The 20,780-nt window shown below is 32.3% G+C and overlaps 2 protein-coding genes across 2 annotated transcripts; both read right to left on the bottom strand.

Moving 5' to 3' along the window:
• Nucleotides 1-6,713: 6,713 nt before the first annotated feature.
• LOC108328432 (uncharacterized) lies at nucleotides 6,714-8,645 on the bottom strand. The gene is made up of 2 exons (XM_017562299.2): nucleotides 7,924-8,645; nucleotides 6,714-6,896 (listed from the first exon to the last, which is right to left on the bottom strand). The coding sequence occupies exon 1, from the start codon at nucleotides 8,294-8,296 to the stop codon at nucleotides 7,958-7,960; it is 339 nt and encodes a 112-aa protein (XP_017417788.1). The 5' UTR covers nucleotides 8,297-8,645; the 3' UTR covers nucleotides 6,714-6,896; nucleotides 7,924-7,957.
• A 4,662-nt stretch (nucleotides 8,646-13,307) lies between these two features.
• Nucleotides 13,308-17,757, bottom strand: LOC108328326 (probable anion transporter 3, chloroplastic). The gene is made up of 8 exons (XM_017562186.2): nucleotides 17,116-17,757; nucleotides 16,170-16,396; nucleotides 15,358-15,706; nucleotides 15,226-15,270; nucleotides 14,670-14,816; nucleotides 14,180-14,317; nucleotides 13,844-13,877; nucleotides 13,308-13,734 (listed from the first exon to the last, which is right to left on the bottom strand). The coding sequence occupies exons 1-8, from the start codon at nucleotides 17,506-17,508 to the stop codon at nucleotides 13,565-13,567; spliced, it is 1,503 nt and encodes a 500-aa protein (XP_017417675.1). The 5' UTR covers nucleotides 17,509-17,757; the 3' UTR covers nucleotides 13,308-13,564.
• Nucleotides 17,758-20,780: the final 3,023 nt, after the last annotated feature.

Here is a 20,780-nt window from a genome sequence, read left to right as displayed (position 1 = left end):
GAGGATGCAACTAGACACTTAAATTGGTTGTGATTGCCATTTATTGACCATCCTTACTGTATCGATAACATTTCATATGGCTTTGTTAATTATATAATTAATTCACAATGTATATACTATAGAAAATAACAACCACATTTGTGGTTCATTAGAAGTAGTCTTTGGAAAGCGCAGAAAATAAGAAAATGTGTGTTTGGGTAAGTCATCCAAAGTTTTGTTTAGAGTTTTCTGGAATTTGGTTTTCGGTGGCTATGGATGAGACTCAATTTGTGTTTTTTTTAGGTCTCTGCGGTTTCTTGCAGGTTTCGAAAGAGGAGATTTGGGTTTCTTTAGGTTTCGACAATTTGGGTTTCTTTAGGTCTCTACGATTTAGGTTTCGCCTTTTTGTTTCTGAGTTTTTTTGAAAGTCTGGCAGAGAAGATGATGGTGGTTTTTTGGTTTGGTTGCAGTGGCACATAGAGGAGGAAAATGTGTCTGGTTGTTGGGAAGAAGTTGGTAGCCTTAACGGTGGTCTGAGGTGTTGACGTCGGCAATTTGTGGTTCTAACATTTCTAGAGGTAGAAGATGAAGCTGATGTGACAAACAATTTGTTTTTTTAAAATTCAAAATTGACAAGTTATATTGTCTCAGTATGCCACGTATTAGAAAAAGAGAACAACTCATTAAGTTTTGGCCAGGATGCAACTGCACCGTTAAAATTTTGACGCCGTAACCAAAAAAGATTAACTTGACCTGATTTTTCACAAGTTGGAATCGCTTTGAAATTTTTAAAAAAGATAAGACCACTTAGAACAATCTCCCTCTTTCGAGGGACCAAAAAAAGTATTAAACCATATTTAAACTATAGCATAAAAAATAATCAAACGAAAATAGCATCACACCATTGCAAATAAAGTATAACGAAAAAATAGACATCACATATAAATTAAAAAGTAGTGGCAAATATATATTTAGTAAATAATGTTTCACAATTCAAATACTTCTCGAATTTTATTATTGAACATGATTTTGCTGATGTGTTCGTAGAGTTGAAAAATTGCTATTAACATCATAGTTTTTTTAGGTACTTGATTCAACAATTGATTGTTGAGAATTGATTTATTAGACAATTCCTAGAGTTTTTTCATTGTTTCGAGATTCTCACAATAAGGTTCACCTCTCAATTTGCTACCAGTAACTTTCATATAAAACTTAGCAATAGCTCTTCGTCACCACTCATACCAAACCCCCTTGTAAACCTTTGTTACCAACCTTTGCAAGAAATTGATAGAGTTGCTAAATACATGGATGTAGGAATTGTTGCCATGTCGAAAGCAAGTGAGGGTAGAAGAAAGGAGCCACCAAAGTGTTTGAGAGATAAAGACAGATGAATCTGAACAGAGATAAAAACAGTGTTTGTGAACTGAGAACTAAGATACACTTCGTATACAACCCTCAATGCTTATACTTAAGATTGAAACTGTAAAATAATTCTAGAGGGCTTGATTGATCCCTCTCACAATCTTCTATTTATAAGAATAAATTGATACACAAATACATGATAAATAGGGTAACCCTAGACACAATATAATCATGATAAATAGGGTAATCCTAGACATAATATAATCATGATAAATAGGGTAACCCTTGACACACTATAATGATGATAAAATAGGATAAATATCCTAACACTCCCCCTCAAGCTGGAGCATACAAATTGTATGTACCAAGCTTGGAACAAATAAACTCAATCCGAGGACCCCTTAATGACTTGGTCAATACATCTGCGAGTTGATCGTTTGACCCAATAAACTCAGTACATATTTCTTTGGTCAACAACTTTTCACGAACAAAATGACAATCAATTTCTATATGTTTAGTCCTCTCGTGAAACACTGGATTTGATGCAATGTGGAGAGCAGCTTGATTGTCGCAATACATCTTCATAGTATGGATGTCACAAAATTTAACCTCTTGAAGGAATTGTTTCACCCATATAAGTTCACATGTTAGTGATGCCATTGCCCTATACTCGGCTTCCGCGGTTGATCGAGCTACTACATTCTGTTTCTTACTTTTCCATGAAATAATGTTTCCTCCCAGAAAAACACAATATCCTGTTGTAGACCGTCTATCAATAGGTGAACCTGCCCAATCTGCATCACAATACCCAGAGACATGAATGCTTCCTTTATCTTCATATAACAATCCTTGCCCGGGAGCCTTCTTTACATACCTTAGAATGCGAATGAGAGCATTCCAATGGTCAATACATGGAGCCTGCATGAACTGACTAACCACTCCAACTGCAAAGGATAGATCTGGCCTTGTAATAGTGAGATAAATCAGTTTGCCAACCAGCCTCCTATACCTCTCTGGATCGGAGAATAATTCACCTTCTTCTGTCCTTAATTTCTGGTTTGGGTCCATGGGACTGTCTACCGGTCTACAATCAATCATGCCTGTTTCTTGTAATATATCAAGAGCATACTTCCTTTGGGAGATTACAACTCCATCTTTTGATTGCGCTACTTCAATGCCTAAGAAATATTTGAGACTTCCAAGATCCTTGGTTTGAAAATGTCTACACAAGTACTCTTTTAGTTGAGATATTCCAACAACATCATTTCCTGTAATGACAATATCATCAACATATACTATTAAGTAAACACATTTCCCGAGAGAAGAATGACAATAAAAAACTGAATGGTCTGCTTCACTGCGTTTTAGCCCAAATTTTTGAACAATGAAGCTAAACTTTCCAAACCAAGCACGTGGGGATTGCTTGAGGCCATATAGAGATCGATGCAATTTGCATACCATACCAGACTCCCCCTGAGCAACAAACCCTGGAGGTTGCTCCATATAAACTTCTTCCTCAAGATCACCATGTAGGAAGGCATTCTTGATATCCAATTGATGAAGTGGCCAGTGACGAATGGCTGCCATGGCAAAGAAGAGACGAATAGTAGTCATCTTGGCTACAGGAGAGAAAGTGTCACAATAATCAAGACCATAAACCTGAGTGTAACCTTTTGCAACAAGCCGAGCTTTGAGCCGATCAATTTCACCATCAGGGCCAACTTTAACTGCATACACCCATCGACAACCAACCGCCTTTTTTCCTGGGGGAAGGGGCACCAGCTCCCAAGTATTACTGTGGTCAAGAGCCTGCATTTCTGCAATCATAGCTTGTCGCCATCCAGGATGATCAAGTGCTTCTTTCACATTCTTGGGTATAACAACAGAGGACACTGAGGATAAAAGAGAAAAATAGGAGGGCGACAATCGATGATAGCTTAGAAAATTATAAATGGGATGAGGGTTCCGAGTGGAACGAGTACCTTTTCTGAGGGCAATAGGCCATGCTGAATCATTTGCACCAGGAGGCGTGGGAGGAGGTGACGAGGGAGAAGAATCTGAAGTAGGAGATTCACCATTGTCTTGGGGAGGTGGACTATCCATTGGGGCCCTGTGTGGGATGATCTCAGTATGTGGAGAAACAGGTGTAGAAGGATTGTGATCATGACTGGGAATGACAGAGACAGTGGAGCTATTTGACTCAACCATTGGAATAGGAAGGACCTGCTGGAGGATAGAAACATCCTGAACAGATGGAGAGAAGTAAGGAGTCTGTTCAAAGAATGTGACATTGGCAGACATGTAATACTTCTTAGTTTCAGGGGAGTAACACCGATATCCTTTTTGAAGTCGAGAATAGCCTAAGAAGACACATTTGAGAGCGCGAGCGGAGAGTTTGTCTAGACCTGGAGACATGTCATGAACAAAACATACACAGCCAAACACTCGGGGAGATGTATGAAAGAGAGGATCATTAGGAAACAAAATGGAGAAAGGGACTTTATTATCAAGAGAGGAGGAGGGCATCCTATTAATAAGATAACATGCAGTTAAGATGGCATCCCCCCAGTGATGGACAGGAATATGGGCACCAAGCAAAAGGGTACGAGCAGTTTCAACCAAGTGTCTATTTTTGCGTTCTGCTATACCATTTTGCTGTGGTGTATGAGGACAAGTAGACTGATGTAAGATACCATGGGAACTCAAGATGGCAGAAAAGGAGGATGAAAAATACTCTTTGGCATTATCACTTCTTAATATTTTGATTACTTGACCAAATTGATTCTTGATTTCATTCAAAAAGGATGTAAAGATAGCTAACAATTCAGAACGATTTTTCATAAGATAAACCCAAGTACATCTTGAATATTCATCAATAAAGGTAACAAAATATCTATAACCAAAGGAGGAGATACGACTAGGTCCCCATATATCAGAATGGATGATGGAAAAACTAGAATTACATATTGATTGAGACCTTTTAGGAAAGGAAGATCTAACATGTTTTCCTAATTGACATGACTCACATTCTAAGGTTTGGAGACCACTAAGTTCAGGACACATCTTTTTTAATTTGGACAAATGAGGATGGCCAAGTCGATCATGTAGCACTTTAGGATTAAGAGCAGCAACACAAGACACCCTTGGACGAGATCCAAAATGGTATAATCCGCCAGCTTCATATCCTTCTCCAATCTGTCTCCCCGAACCACGCTCCTGTATAACAAAAGATTTATGATCAAAGGTTATTGAACAATTTAACATTTTAGTCAACTGGCTTAAGGAAATTAAATTAAAAGGACAATTAGGGACAAAAAGGACTGAGTTGAGATTGAGGGAGGGAGACAAAGAAACATGACCGACTCCTTTGGAAGAAGTTTTAGATCCATTTGCAAGGGTTATGAAATGAGGTTTTTCTCGAAAGGAAATAGATGAGAACAAAGAGGTATTACCAGAAATGTGATCAGAAGCACCTGAGTCAATTACCCATGAATTTTGACATTCCATAGATTGAGAAACGCAGGCTGTTGATGTATTGGGAGATTGAGATGGTTGTGCCAAGCTGTTAGACTTTAACCTTAAATACTCTTGATATTCATCCTCAGAAAACATAGAAGTAGAGGTTTCAGTTTTCAAAGTGGAAGTTTCAGTCTTCAAAATATTGGCGGTTTTGGAAGGGAAACCATGTAAGGAGTAGCAATTCTCTTGAGTATGACCCATCCTTTTACAATATGTGCATTGAGTACGTTCCCGACCTCCTCGTCCTCCTCCTCTAGTGCCACGTCCTCCTCTTCCTCGTGTGGCAACCATGACAGATGGTTCCACTAGTTCATGCGCTTCTTGAGTTTGAGATACCGGGACACGCAGAAGGCGAGTGGTCAATGTTTCCATAGAGGGGACCTCATGACTAGTTAGAAGTTGATCTCTGAGATGATCAAAATCGGGATGTAGGGCACGAAGGATCAACACCATGTAGAATTTGTCTAGTTTCTTTTTTATATCCTCTAATGGATCTACTTCCAAAAACATCCTAAGTTCTTCGACAGCAGATTGGGCTTCAGTCATGAAGGACACCATATCATGGTCTGCCATTTTAAGAGATGCAAGTTTATTCGTAGTGTCATAGAGACGTTGAATATCGTTGGCATAAATGCTTTGGGCTTTCTTCCAAAAGGAGTGACAAGTTTTGAAAGCCCTCAAAGATACAAAAAGTTTGGGTTCCACTGATTGCCATAACAGGGCACACAACTGGAAATCTGCTTGTTTCCACTGATCAGCTTTTTCAGTAGGCACATGGCTTCCATCTCGCTCAAGGTGGTCATAATGCCCTTGGCCAAGGAACCACATTTCAACGGCAGCAGACCATGATAGATAATTTTTTCCATTTAGCTTCTCGGAGGTAATTGATGGACTTCCAGAGAAGGAAAGAGTACTGCCAGACGCCATTTCTGAAGAAGACGAATAGTACTAACGAAGAACAAGAAAACCCTAAGGGTTTAGACGAAGGAAACTTTGACAGTGATGGACGACGGTGGCCGGCAATGGCGGGCGGTGGCCGGCGGTGACGGTGGCCGGACGGTGGCCGGAGACGGTGGCCGGACGGTGGCCGGCGACGGCCGACGGTGGCCGACGGTTGACGGTGGCCGGCGGCGGGCAGCGGCGGGCGACAAAGAACTGTGGCGCCGGACAAATATATATTACGAGACAGAAACCAGAGCGGGATCGACCCACTCTGATACCAACTTAAGATTGAAACTGTAAAATAATTCTAGAGGGCTTGATTGATCCCTCTCACAATCTTCTATTTATAAGAATAAATTGATACACAAATACATGATAAATAGGGTAACCCTAGACACAATATAATCATGATAAATAGGGTAATCCTAGACATAATATAATCATGATAAATAGGGTAACCCTTGACACACTATAATGATGATAAAATAGGATAAATATCCTAACACTTATCAATAAAAAATGTTGGAAAAAACTCTATCTTCCCAAATATTGGTAGATTCTTCATGAGTCAATACACCTCCAAGGTGAATACAAATAACTCTATAACATTCTAGACCTCTATATTCAGTTAGTAATCTATTGTTACACAGTTAGTAAGCTCCTTGTATGTTTTATATTTGTCATGCACTCATTCAGCTAATAATAGAACAAATTACAGTTTCAGAACTCAATTTTTTTTTTTCAACTCTCTTGATGCTCAACCTCTAATACACGCAAATACATTAATATACAAACAAGAGTCATGATGCAAAATATCTCTTCAATCTCTTTGGATACCAGTAAGGGAAAGTTAAAGAAAATCATTGGAAGAACACCAAAGAGAGGCCTTTATACAATCCTAACTCAAACTATTTAAAAGCAAAAAACTATTTTATAGATGATCAAATGGAAATTCAGTAACTCTAATGATTGTTTTATTCAATTACATACAGAAGTTCTGAATATGAAGTGTAATAAGACAAATTGGTATTCTTCTCATAGACTGTGATGCCATTCAAAAGGGTTCTTTCAAATCTTGCAAAGTCATTGCGAACCTATACCAAAAACACACTCATTCAGGTTACTTTGTTAAAAGCATACTAAGCAGAAGAAAATGCACGAAGGGACTTTCAGAATTATCCAAACATTCGTAAAAAGAGATTTAGAGCTGAAAATGATGTCCTTTCTGAACCCATTGTACTAAGAAACTTCATAATATAATGCCATTTGTAAGTAGAAGCTAAGCTTAGTAAAATCCTAACACATCGTTTTTGTGCAATCTTCTCAATGGTATGATGGTAACCTGGAATTAGCTTCTAATACCTTATGGAATTAGCTCAGAGTGAATTATTTTATTAAATCATGTTACATAGTTGGAATGCACTGCGTCTACCTAGAAAATGTTATTGCATTTGATTTCCAGGAAATGCAAGTATTATCAAAACAGTTCCAACATTCATGTATCTGCAATTTATATCTTTGCCAAACTATGTCATTTCAGCAAAGTCACTCCGTCCAGAAAATTGCAGCATCACACTCACGCACAGGTTGTTCTCACCCAGTTAATGAAATCATCCATATATTTCAGCAAAGTCATCCATAGCCGATAAAGTTAATGAAAACAAAATCTACTCACTATACACGCACACAAAAAAGAGAAAAGATTAATATGTGACAGTCTTTCTATAAGGGTAAAGAATGTCAAGAAACCTTGAGAAAATAGTAATGTTATATATTTTAAGTTGTACTATTATATTTTAAATAAATTTAATTTAGGGATCTGTTTAACTCTTCGTTGAGAATTCGGGTTTTACTTTAAATGAATCATACAACAAACTTTTTTTAAGTTGAAGAAACTTTATCAGCTACCTAGAATCTCTAATATATTTCTTCAAGAAGCTCGTTAAGAAACAACATGTGGAAATTCTCCTACTTCCAAGTCTTGCCAAAAATGGTTTGTGGTTGATTTCTGATTTGTTGACCTTGTAAATTATTTTGCACTGAAAGTGCATAGAAACTAAACTCGAGAAAAAGAAAATATTGAAACACAGAATTATTATACAGTTTCACATGCAAACTCACCTGAAACAAAAGGGACCAATCCGATCACTAGAAATCAGAAAACTTGCAGCACAGGTCTTTTCCCAAGCCTCTTGATCTCTCTATCCATTTTCCCAGTAAGCATCAACCCAAACATCTTAAAATCACACAAGAGCGACCAAAAGGGGTGTCCAAAAGTTGCCGGAACATTCCCTTCAACAAAGAAGTGACTGTACCAGGCACAACCATACCCAGAAAAGGGCACAAAGAACAAGAACCACCAGCTAAAGAAAAAAGAACAGAGCAAGAAGAAGATACTGAAGAGCGTGCCCACAAAGTGCCACCTCCTCGTGGATGGTTTGGAATGCTGGTTGACATAAAAGGCCCAGAAATCCTCCAAGCTCCTGAAATTCATGGCTTTCAGAAAAGCATAGGCAAAAAAATCAGATTTTGATCCGAACCCAGTTGGGGAAATAGGTGAAAGAGTGTAGGGATGTGATTGAGATGAAAGAGATGAAGAGGGTATTTACTAAAAGCGATGATTTGGTAGGAAAGGTTTGATGGAGTATTGGGGATAGAGAGGCCCACAGAAGGAAAGGGTTCAGAGAGATTATGTTATATTGGGAATTGGAATGTTGTTGAGAAGAGGAAGGTAAGGATTGGTTCTGCTTTTGGACTTCTCCTGCTATGTTGATTGTTTGTTCAAGGGGAAACTCGATTCAGTGCAGTGGCAATTCACACATTCATGCAGTTAATGTCTATGATTATCTGATCAAAGATTCAACGGTTCAGATCTTAAATGTGTTTTACCATGATTTATATAAGCAGAATAGTTATACACACATTATCATATTCTCTAATATTTTTAAAGTTGTACTTTATGGATATACATAAATTTAATAAAATACAAATTATTATTATTATTATTCAAGTACGATTCTAAAATTTCTTGGAAAACTATGAATATACGTTTTATCCTTCATTCTGATTTTTTAATATTTTACTAAATTTGTAATATTTATTTCTAATTCTTTTTTAATTTAAAAAATATTTGGTTATGCCGGATAATTTATTGTGTATTAAATTAGTTTTTTACTTTTTAATAAATATGGATTATACTTTTAGGCGTTTAAGATGTTTCATCTTATTTTTAAAGCTGCCCAACTGAAATGGAAAGGAAAAATTCATTAAATAAGTTGAAGACAAATACTAATGATTGTATCTACAAAATATAATTATTAAATATTATTTTTATATTTAAGTAAATTAAAAAACTTATTAATTTAAAATTTAAGTTAGTATATGAAACAAATTTATATTAAATGTAATCAAGAACATTTAGAATTGAAAATTAAGCAAAGTTATAAATAATTAAAAAAACTAAGAAGTATAATTGATTAACAAAAAATTTAAAGACTAAAATTAGATAAAAAGATTATAAACCAAAATTATAGATTTTGCGGAATATAGAGATTAAAAGTATAACTAATGAATATTGAAATTGTGATATTTATTCACATTGATTATTGTGATATACTACAACGTCAAGTTCGTCATTTTTTCAGTGTGCCGTTTCACCTTTTTGCGTATTTTTAGTTTTAATTTTCTTTGTATCTTTGACTTGTTTGTTAGGTAAAAATTGCAGAAAAAAAAAAGAACTGGAGACATTACACGGTTCTTATCTTTTTGTTTTCTTTGTTTGAAATGTTTGAATCCACCAATTTCAATTAACTTGATTCAATTGAAACTATGTCAATTTAGTAATATTTGGATATGAGTTTATTAGATTCCAATATTTTAAATGAGTTCTAAAGATTGAGTTTGGTAACTAAGAAAAAATCTATTGAAAATAATTAGACATGTTCTTCATCCAAGTTTAATAATTAACAAAATTAATAGATACTTTAGGTTGATTTAAAATTATATGAATTCAGTTATTGGATCCAATTAAAAATAAATTATTATCGTTTAAGTCTGTATTTTGCATGTTATTTTTATCTAAATTCTTAATTTTATATTACAGAAATTGACAAAATATATTTTTCTAATAACTAATTTCTTCTGACTATCAACATTATTATCTTTAATTTATTCACTTTTTCTGTAATTACTATTATACTTGTATTATTAATTTTTACATAAAAATTGATAAAGAACTTAAAAACATTCTATAAATAAAGTCAAAATAAATGGAAAGGAAACTAATAAAATAGAAAATTCCTAATACTATATTTTGAAATGTTTAAAAATAGTTAATTGGATAATGGAGTTAGTTCAAAAATATATTTGAAGTTAATTTAATGAGGGATTGAAATAATTCAATTAATGAAAAAGCCAAACTACAAGGAGGTAAATAGTGTTTGTGAAGAACTGCATTTTAGAATCGATTAAAAATAATGAGACCTATTATTTTAATACTAAAATGTTTTAATTTAATGAGGGAATGAAATAATTCAATTAACTAAATTAATACATATTAAATATTTTTTGGCATATAATATTTAATTTATTCCTATGAAAAAGCCAAATTACAAGAGGTAAACATAGTGTTTGTGAATACCTGCATTTTAGAAAATCGATAATAAGTTAAAAATAATGAGACTATTATTTTAATATTAAAATGTTTTAATATAAAACGAGTTTATTATTTTGAAACGCATTGTTTGTTTAAAAACTATTTTTCTAGAGTCATCTGCTTTCTCTTTAAGGGTTCTTACATCTTGTTCATCTGTTTGAAGATCGGAGACCACCTCGCAGTGAGATTTTCAAGTCTACCCAATCAGTTTCTCAAAAAGAGTAAGTTAGTTTTTACCTCTTTTTTTTTGTTTCACAAAAAGAGTAAGTTGATTTTCTACATTTTTTTCTCTAATTTCACGTTTTCTATGCATCTAAGGTTTTTTCTTTATCGCATGTAAGGTTTGAGCTTCCTCTTAGGTTCTCTACTGATCAAAGGTTCTAATGATATATACCCTGATCATGTTTCTGTTGGGTACAAACAAAATCTCACATCGGATAAAATAAGAGATGGACATGGGTTTATATACACATAAGATACCTCCATTGGTAAGAGACCTTTTGGAGTGGTACCAAAAGCAAATCCGTGAGGGCTTGGCCTAAAGCGGACAATATCTGTAGGTGTTATTTGGTCTCTTTGAGCTGAGAGCAGAGTTAGGTTCTCTTGAGAAATTTACTATATAGAGTTGCTTATAAATGTTGTGTGTTCATGTGAAGAAATAAGTAGATTAAGACTTGTGAGTTAGCCATCTGGGGGTGTTTTGTATGGCTTTTGGGTCATTTTAAGGGGTTTCGCGGTGAAATTCTTAAATCATGGTCTTAGGTACATTATGCGTCTTTGGAAATTGTTTTCATGTCATTTGGGACTTGTTTGATAGGTTACTTTGAAAATTATTTTCATGTCAGAGGTTGAGGGAGAAGCAGCAGCGTAGTTAAGTTTTATCTTTCAAGTGTAGAATCTATTTTTTCTATAAATCTCAAGTTTTATTGTTAGTTATCATCTTGTAATATTTTATTCTAATAATTTTATACTATTAAACTAGTGTTTAATGAAACCTCTTAAAAGATATAAGTTGTCAAAGCAATATACTAAGATGATAGTATAAACACAAAATAATAATAAATCTTAAAATAAGTTTTTGATTAATTATTATATTTGAGATATAGCCTCTTTTATTAGTTTAGAAAGATTTTATTTTTAAAGATACTTTGAAAAAGTTAATGAAAAAATTATTTAAATCATTTTTAACTGAAATTTTATTGGATATATGAAAACATAAGTCATTCCATTTTTAATAATATTGATAAAACAATCAACTCAACTTGCAAAGGATGAAAGTCAAGTTTGACTTCTTCAATGGAGTTATTAGATATTCAAGATGTATCTAAGGATATTTAGAGAGTTTTTTTTTAAATACATTATTATTGCTTCTTGTTTTTCTCTCTTTAAATATGTTTATAAATTATATTGGTTTTGAAAGATAATTTGTTCGTTTAGAATGAGAAAATAAATTATTTACAAGAGATGTTTAACATGTATAGTTTTTTTTTTTTACTCTTTCGTGTTTTTGTTGTTTGAAAGAGACATGTCCCTAATTGCACTAGTTACCTAAAAGTCTAATTTTGTTGGTTGATACGTTAATTAGATTCAATAGATGTAAGATAACGCTAATTACAGATACACCAATGTAATGTTGATATAGTCGAAACTTTTGTAGTTATAGCTCGTAACAAACAATTCTGGACAAAAAAGAAAGATATAGATATATTAGGTGAGACACTCTTAATTAACTTTTTTAGTACTTAATAATATATATATATATATATATATATATATATATATATATATATATATATATAATACTTCCCTAAATAGATTTTGTGGTATTATTTTAATATTACGCTAGAAAATTGATTACATTTTATTATTAGACGTATTTCTCAGTATAAGAATGTTTTTCATAGACCTATTTTATTTCGGTTTTAAAAAGACATAGATTTAAGACATCTTAATTTAAAAAGTTGTTGGCAGAAATCTTTATAGATTATATTTGACTTTTAAGGGAAAGATAGTTAAAAACGTAAATGTGAGTATAAGTTTCACCGTAAATAAATAAGAAAGTTAAACACAATATAAAAAAAAATATATAAACTTATTACCTTTAAGATTTTATGTTAAAAGTGATTTCAATATCTATATAAATTCAACTCAACTTTTATTAATATTATATCTCTCCAATATGTTATCAAGGCATATGTGCGCACCTGTTTCTGAGATAGATTTAAACCTTTTTCAATTTTTCACCACTTCTTGCATTAATTTACATAATGAGATCATCAATGAACCAAAATATCTTTTTAATGAGATATCATGCTTAATGCATTAACCCTAAGGACATAATACCAACCCATATTTCCCCACAATTAATCTTATAATTTATATATGAAACATCATCAAGCTCTGAGCAACCTCACTTTTCCCTTATAAGAAGAAACTTTCTCGCTTAAATATATTATATAGCTTAAATAAAGTACTTTTAAAGAATATAATTACTTTTAGTCATTTACTCAATTGAAAATTAACCCTAAGAACCTGATACAGACCCATCTTTCCTCACAATTAATTATATAATTCATGTATGAAACATCATCAAACTCTAAACAACTTCACTTTTCACTTTTAAGACGAGACTTTATCATTTAAATATATTATACTGCGTAAGCAAAATACTTTTAAAGAATATAATTAATTTTGTCTTTTACTCAATTGAAAATTATAAAAAATTTTAAACATAATAAAACGTGCTAAACATAACTTAAACATATTTATCACACACATTCCTCTATGTTTGCATGTGATTTGATAGTTCAATAACAATATAGCTTTGTTAAAAAATATCATAATTCTACACTAAACATTTCTAAATAATCAGTATTATAGAAATACTTCACATATTTGTGAAAATATTTTTCCACATACAATTTTCTGACTCCCCTAATCAATGGACTAAGCTAAGGATTGATACAATTTTTGTTTATGTAAGAAAGGAGAGTTGAAAATTGATTTTCATACATTGATTTATTGTATATGGTAACTTTTTGAATTCATAATTTCCCTTGCTTCTGATGGCCTATACGGAAAAATGAAGATTTTTTTGAAGGGAAAAGGTCACAAGACTTGGTCGCTTGTGGCAAAAAGATTCCAAAAAATTGTTGTCACGATATAGAGACCAGCTGTTACAGTTAAAAATGCTTGAAATGATCCCAGCCACTGTACAAAATAACCAGTTCCAATTGTGCTTATGATAGCCGCTACAGTTCCAGCGGAGTTTGAGATTCCTGTAAAAGTTTTGTTAATGTTAAATAAATCAATAACCCTTATGAGAAAAACAAGAAGGCAAAAGGAAAAATATAACATTCCACACAACAAATTTTCTCAGCTTCTTACCATGTAGAGTTCCTGCATACTGAGGAGCAATATCCTGATCATCATGCAAAATGTTCAAAGATGTGAGGGTAAGATCCCATTGATATTCATGAGTTCATGTACAATGTCTCAAAATGTAGTTCATGTTTGTGTAAACATTTCAAAATGTCCTTTTCTAAGACAGTGAAACATACTTAATATAAGTCTTCGAGAAGACAATGTTATGCGATATTCCATGTATGGTCTTTGTGTGCGTACTGGTTTTTTCACAAATTATTCATTAGTTAAAGTCAACTTTTAGCTTGTTCAAATATGTCATAATGCTTTTAGGGCATCCAAATTTTTAGTTGAACTTACTTGTATGTTAAGCATATAACCAGCCTGACTGAAAGAACTCAGGCTCAAAGCAATAGTCAAGAGTGTTGCAGCAATGGTGGGTGTATTGGCATAATTCAAGCAGAGCAAGGTCACTGCCGGCCCAAGGAATCCAATGGTCTGCAATTTACCAAGGATGAATCAGATTATTGTTGCAGAATGCAGATCAATGTCCTTGTACTTAACATGTGTTACTAAAATCAACATGGATTCCATAAGACAAAATCAAAATGAATGAGATATTGGTTTCCATCCCTTAAGATGAATTCCTTTTGATATTGGTCCCTGATTGCTACAAAATCTAAACAGCTTATCTAGAGTGCTCACAATCTTAACAACTTTTCTTTGTGGCCTGTTAATAACAGTTCAGTGGTCACTTTATCAAGCATTTTAGTTCATCCTTATAACTGAAACTGGCAAATAACATATAGATATGATCACATTCTTCTCCATGAAAGGCTGAAAGAGTTACCTGCATAAACTTCCGGACAAATATTGTGGGGTACCCTCCCTTGATTAAAAAGTCTGATGCAACACCTGCTAGATAACCCGACATAGCCATTGTTGCCCATGGAACCGCACTAAACCAAGCTGCATGCTTCAAGTTCACATTATATACCTGTAGAAGAAGAAGCAAAAAAAAAAAATAATCATGATTGAATGTTCCTGCTTCCAGTATCATATTTAATGATGATTAGCATAAGCTTTTTTAAACTATAAAATTAGCTAACATGAGCATGGTATAAATGTGATGAAACCTAGAGTTATTAACTTGGTAGGTAGGAAAGACTATTCTAAAATGAACTTCTGTAGAGTGCACAAGTAAAGTTGTATCTACCATTGAATTTTGGTGGGTGGAAATCACAATGTACTTTTTATAAATCAAGGACAAAGAAACTTTTACTCATGCACTTCATATACCAGTTGGCTTTAATAAAGATCTTATCTGTATTCTCCAGGCAACAATAAGAAACTAGATTATAAAGTTGTTAATGTAAAAACTAGGAATAGCTTAATAAAGTAATTACACTTTTGAAATAAACCGGCATCCATGAGAGGAGAACAAAGTAACCCTGCAAATTAAGTGAGGTTAACATTAGTATGGATAAAATTTGGATTCATGGTAGCAAGTCCTTATCTTCACTCAAAATAGAACTTACCCAGTTATTCATTGCATTGGCAAATATTATAGCCCATGATGGCAATTTTGATAACAGAAGATGTACAGGTGGAAACTTGTTGCTTTTCTTTTGTGAAGCAGTTTTCCCAGCTTGGATTAACCTTTGTTCTGCTCTGCTGATGAAATTACTTTCTGCAGGATCATCTGTGACTCTATATGCCCATGTCATCATCCAGAGCAAACCAAGGGATGAGAATAAGATGAAAGGACCTGAAATTCCTATAGTGGACAACATAATTGGTGTCAGCAATAAGCCGACAACATTGCCTAGATGAAATCCAGCCATTGACATTCCGAGTGCACTTGCCCTCTCATTAGTTGGAAACCACCTATCCAAGATATGAAGATTAAATCAGTTCTGAAATTGTAGAAATCAGCTTTGCATCCACAACAATGAGATGCTTATAAGAGAAGCCTATTAATGGGGCCTTGAGTTCTTTCTTCAATAATACCAACCAACAAGAAACTAAATAGTTTAGGTAAACCATTTTAAATGATCACCTCTAAAACAAGATGAGGACCTTTAACAACACACTCCTTCATTCAAACACACTCTTTACTGCTGATTAAAAATTTATTGAAAACTACAAAATGATGAGTGAGACTGACAAAAATTAGTGATTTCTAACAAACTTTAACCAAAATCAGATAATATATTCAAAACAGTATGTTAAAAGAGTGTTTTTCTAACATTTCCAAAACAAATTTACATTTTAAATCATCAAAAACTGGTTTCCCAGGTCCTGACCTGAGATAGCTAAATATTTATGTCAAGGATTGTAGAGGCGTCACCTTGATATAAGAGTGCTCATGGATGGAAAAGCTACTCCTTCAGCCAATCCAAAGAAAGCACGAATGGCCAACAAGCTCATTGTGGAATGGTTGGCTGCCAAAGGTGTGAGAAGAGTTGCCAAAGACCACAAAAACACACCCCAGGCCAACACCCTCTTTCCTCCATATTTATCTACCAAAGCTCCTCCAATCACAGAAGAGAATATGTAACCCCAAAGGAACGATGACTGATTTTGCATGAGGTATGAACTTCATGTTAGCCAGTGGCTCCACCACAAACAAATGGAAGCATAACAAACTGTTCTGATTTTAAAACAGACATGTATTATCTAAGGAACTAGTTACCAGTTTGAGCAAAGTTTTGAGCAAAGATAAATATTTGATTTCATCTAAGTGCTTCAAGGAATGGTCATTTTACATAATAAAGGAATTTAAGCAATTTTCTTTTCTAATTGTAAGAAATAATTATTAATTTTCTCATATCTTTAGTTTACTGTAGACTCTATTAACAAGACAGTCATTTTTCAAAGAGTATATAGTTAACTGTAGCAATTTAATTCTATAGCTATTTTCAAGATAAAATTTAAGTTTGTTTCATTAACTTCAACATTTTCATTAGTCTCAACGAAGTCACTACTTTTTTCCTTATACAGGAATTTTTTCAGTGAACAACAAAATTGTCCTGTTTAATTAATTCTGGGAAGTATTATTGAGACCATAGTATACAAAAAAAGATACGAAGAAAATATCATTTTTTTATGTTCAAACAATATGGCTGAAACTTATATAAATTAGGATTCTCTTCAAAAAAGAATAGTTCTTCTAAAGGTCATTGATGACTTGTTATGCCTTTTTTTGAGCATGTGGGGGAGAGAGAGAAAGGTGAATTTATTCAATTTATTATTCAAGATCACGTGTTTTGCTACTTTTGTGGGTTGTGAAGTACCTGAACAATGCCCAGAAAAGAACTGGACCAGCCATGTTTGGCAGCAAGTGGAACAATGGCCACAGACATAACCACACGATCTGCATTACACAAACACATGACACATGCAACCAAAGACACCACCTTCAACCTCTCTGGGATGATGCTGAAAGCTATACCTTCTTCTCTACCTCTCACAAACATGCCTCCATCTATTCCTTCTGCAGTGCACCTCACACCCCATTTCCGCCACTCCCCTTCTCTGCCTTTCCATTGCAACTTTGCTGGTGAGATTCTGGGCACAAATCCCAACTCTGATTTTCCCCAATTACCAAAACTCAAATGGGGTGCCAAAGATGGAGACCTCCTGGAGGAAAAACGTAAGAGGGGTGGTGCTGTGTATAAGGTAGCCATTGAAGGAAAGAAAAAGTTTCACAAATTGAACATCAATGGATTGTGGCACAGAAAATTATGAAGGTGTTCTGCGAGGCAAGGTTTGAACTTGAAACATTGTACGTATCTCCAAACCAATGGGTGTTTGGTGGGAACGAATGCGTTGAATAAGCAATCCACAAGAATTGAAGGTGAAGAAAAATTAAAGAAAGATGGAGCAGTTTGCTTAGGGGGTTGGTGAGAAAATTGAAAGAGGCACTGTGTATTAAAAATTGAAATTTGCTAACTCTATACCGTATATTAAAATTAGCGCGTGAACGTTGTGGAATTAGACAATTCGAAATAGGGTCCCAAATCCACATCCTAATTAAATTAATGTTGGGTATTTTTATAACACTTTGCATTAATCATTTTATAGTAAAATATATACTTATTTAATATCTGATCGAAAAAATCGTTTAGAAGAAAAAGGGTGGAATATTAATTTATGAAGGTCGGTTTAAAAGAATATAAAACTTTAATATAATTTTAGTTTTTCCAATTGGCATAACTTGCAATTCTGGTATTCTTATTTTAAAATAGATACTTTCCCTCGTCTATTCTTAGAAAAATCAGAATTTTGATCTAATATTTTATTTTATACTTGTTTTATTTTTTATTTATTTAGTTTCGTTGAACTATGACATATTTATTTAAATAATGTCACTAAAAAAAGAATTCATTAAAATATAAGAGACAAAATAAATACTGAAAAAATTAAATATTGACTTACAATTATGAATCCTCCAAAATAAGAAGATCAAATGTCTCTTTTTAAAATTGAGAAACTAGGATTGAACAAAAACTATAATAACCAAAGTTAAATTTAAGCCTAAATATAAATGTAAAATAAAGTTATTGTTATCAACTACATTAAAAAAATTATTTGCTACTAGGGAATAGATAATTATATATTATAAATATACTTATTAGAGGGACTGATAAATTTAAGATAACATTAATTTTTAAAATTATCCCTGTTAAGTTAAATTATTTTTTATTAATTTAGGAAACTAATTTTGATGAGACAACACAGATCGATTTGTATGAAAAAATGGCAAAAATAATTAATTTACTCTAACAAACACATATTAACGCCATGTCTGCTCTAAGGTGTGCGAAAAATTAGCAACGAAATAATGAAAGAAAAGTAAAAAAATAAGGAAGAATTCAGAAAAAATGAAAATCAAAAAACAAATCACTTTTACGTAATTTAAAGTATATTTTCTTTTACAGAATGTATATATTATGGTAAATATTTTATTTGTGTCTACATTATATAATTGATTTATTAAAGTTGTAATTATTATATACTGACATAATTATTTATTTATTAACATAACTATATAAAATATTAAAATAAAAAATAAAAAAAAATTAATTAATTTAAATTTTGGCAATTTATAGAATAATTTATTTTGAGTTATTCTGAAATATTTTTTGTATTAAACAACTTTTCATTTCTACTTAAATATATTTTAATTTTAGTTTTTTTTTTTTACTTTAAATCATCTTACAAATTACAGGTACTGGAAATAATTTTATAAGTAAATTCAACCAATAATACAGTCCAAGGTAGGAAATATTTAAATATTTTTTTACATCAAATTCTTTTTTATTTTCATAAAATTTATCTATTTTTAAATGTACAAATTTAAAAAATTATTATATCAATCAAATTATTTATTTAAATTTGTAATTCAATTTTATTTTTACTTTCTTTTCATTATTTGTTTACACTTTTATTACACACAATGAAAAAATATTTAAAAATTAAAGTAAAACAAAATTTAAATTAAAGCAAAATATACTCTGAAATAAAGACAACGTTGTGTGGAAAAGATGTTGCATTAAGTTATGTGTTAAATTAAAGGGGATTGGTAGAGGTGTGGGAATGAGCACGTGCCACCAAACACCAGCACTGCTACAATCTCTCCACGTCACCGATTGTAGATCATAGACTTTATGGAAAAAAGTCTGTAAACATTGGGTTTTCATTTACTTTTTGTTTCTGACGCATACACATATTAAATTAAATAAATATGATTTTTTATTTTCATTAAAGCTTTGAGACGAGGTATGATAATTATTCTTATTTATTTTTTGTTCAGTATTAAGAAAGATAACAAAATATTATTTAATATAATTAGAGTTGTGGAAACGGATAACTTACTTTGACTGATTCGGGTTGTTAGTGAGCTAGTTCAATTAAGCTCATTTATTAACAAATTGAAAAAAAGTTTTTCATTTTGTATTTTTAAACATTTCATTCTACATCTCTAATTTTTTAAATTATCCCTAATTAATTAGTTAGTTATTTATTAATTTTAAGTTTATTGATTATCTTAGTGTCTAGCATTGACTATCTCCATTTTTCCCCTGTTACAAAAACATGGAACGCTGCACCCTGCACCCTTGTGTGCCAAATCGGATATGGACATCCGATAGAGCATTTTTCGACTTTCCTATTCTAATAAATATTTAGGGTATGTTTAAATTATATTCGTTATATATTTAATAATTACTATATTAGTTTATAATTATTTATAAAGTTATGTATGAGTTTATAATGAAAATATATAATTTTTAATTGATATAATTATATGAATTTATTAAAATTAATAAAAGTAATTTAGAATAGAAAAAATTGATTATGTGTCTATCGGTTATGATATCGATGTCTTGATTCTCGAATATCTTTATATTTAATATTTTACATAAAATTTTTATTACATTATTTATATAATTAATTCATTAGTTTATAATTATATTTAAGACTATAAATAGTTTTTTTATGAATTTAGAATTTAGTTATATAATATATAATTGTTAGAAAATAATTTTTGTGATTTTTTGAGATTTAATATAAATATTTTAGAAAAATTAAAGTTGTGAAGATTAGTATCGGATATGAAAATCCAAAAATGGTGTGGTCGGATGTTGAAGAACGATCGGATATGGAGATCCTATTTGCTACAAAAGGTATTGATTTATAGATGCTCCAACATTAAGAACTTTTCAAAAGGTCTTTAGTAAATTCTGATGTTTAGTGGTTGAGTTATTTGTCTTCAACTAGTGAGTTTACAATGAAATTAATGTTAAGATTTAGTGGTTTTTAGTTGATATACCCGATGCTTTCTTGAATTGGGTTTACCCCACTTCAAGTGTACTGTTGGTGTTTAGATTTTTTTTTTCAATGTTGATTTCAGAGTGATGGAGAGACTTTCTTTTCCTGTCGGTGTCTATGGAGACTG

The sequence above is a fragment of the Vigna angularis genome, chromosome 2 (genome assembly GCF_016808095.1).
Source record: "Vigna angularis cultivar LongXiaoDou No.4 chromosome 2, ASM1680809v1, whole genome shotgun sequence".
NCBI lineage: Eukaryota > Viridiplantae > Streptophyta > Magnoliopsida > Fabales > Fabaceae > Vigna > Vigna angularis.
This window is presented reverse-complemented; position numbering and strand designations above follow the sequence as displayed.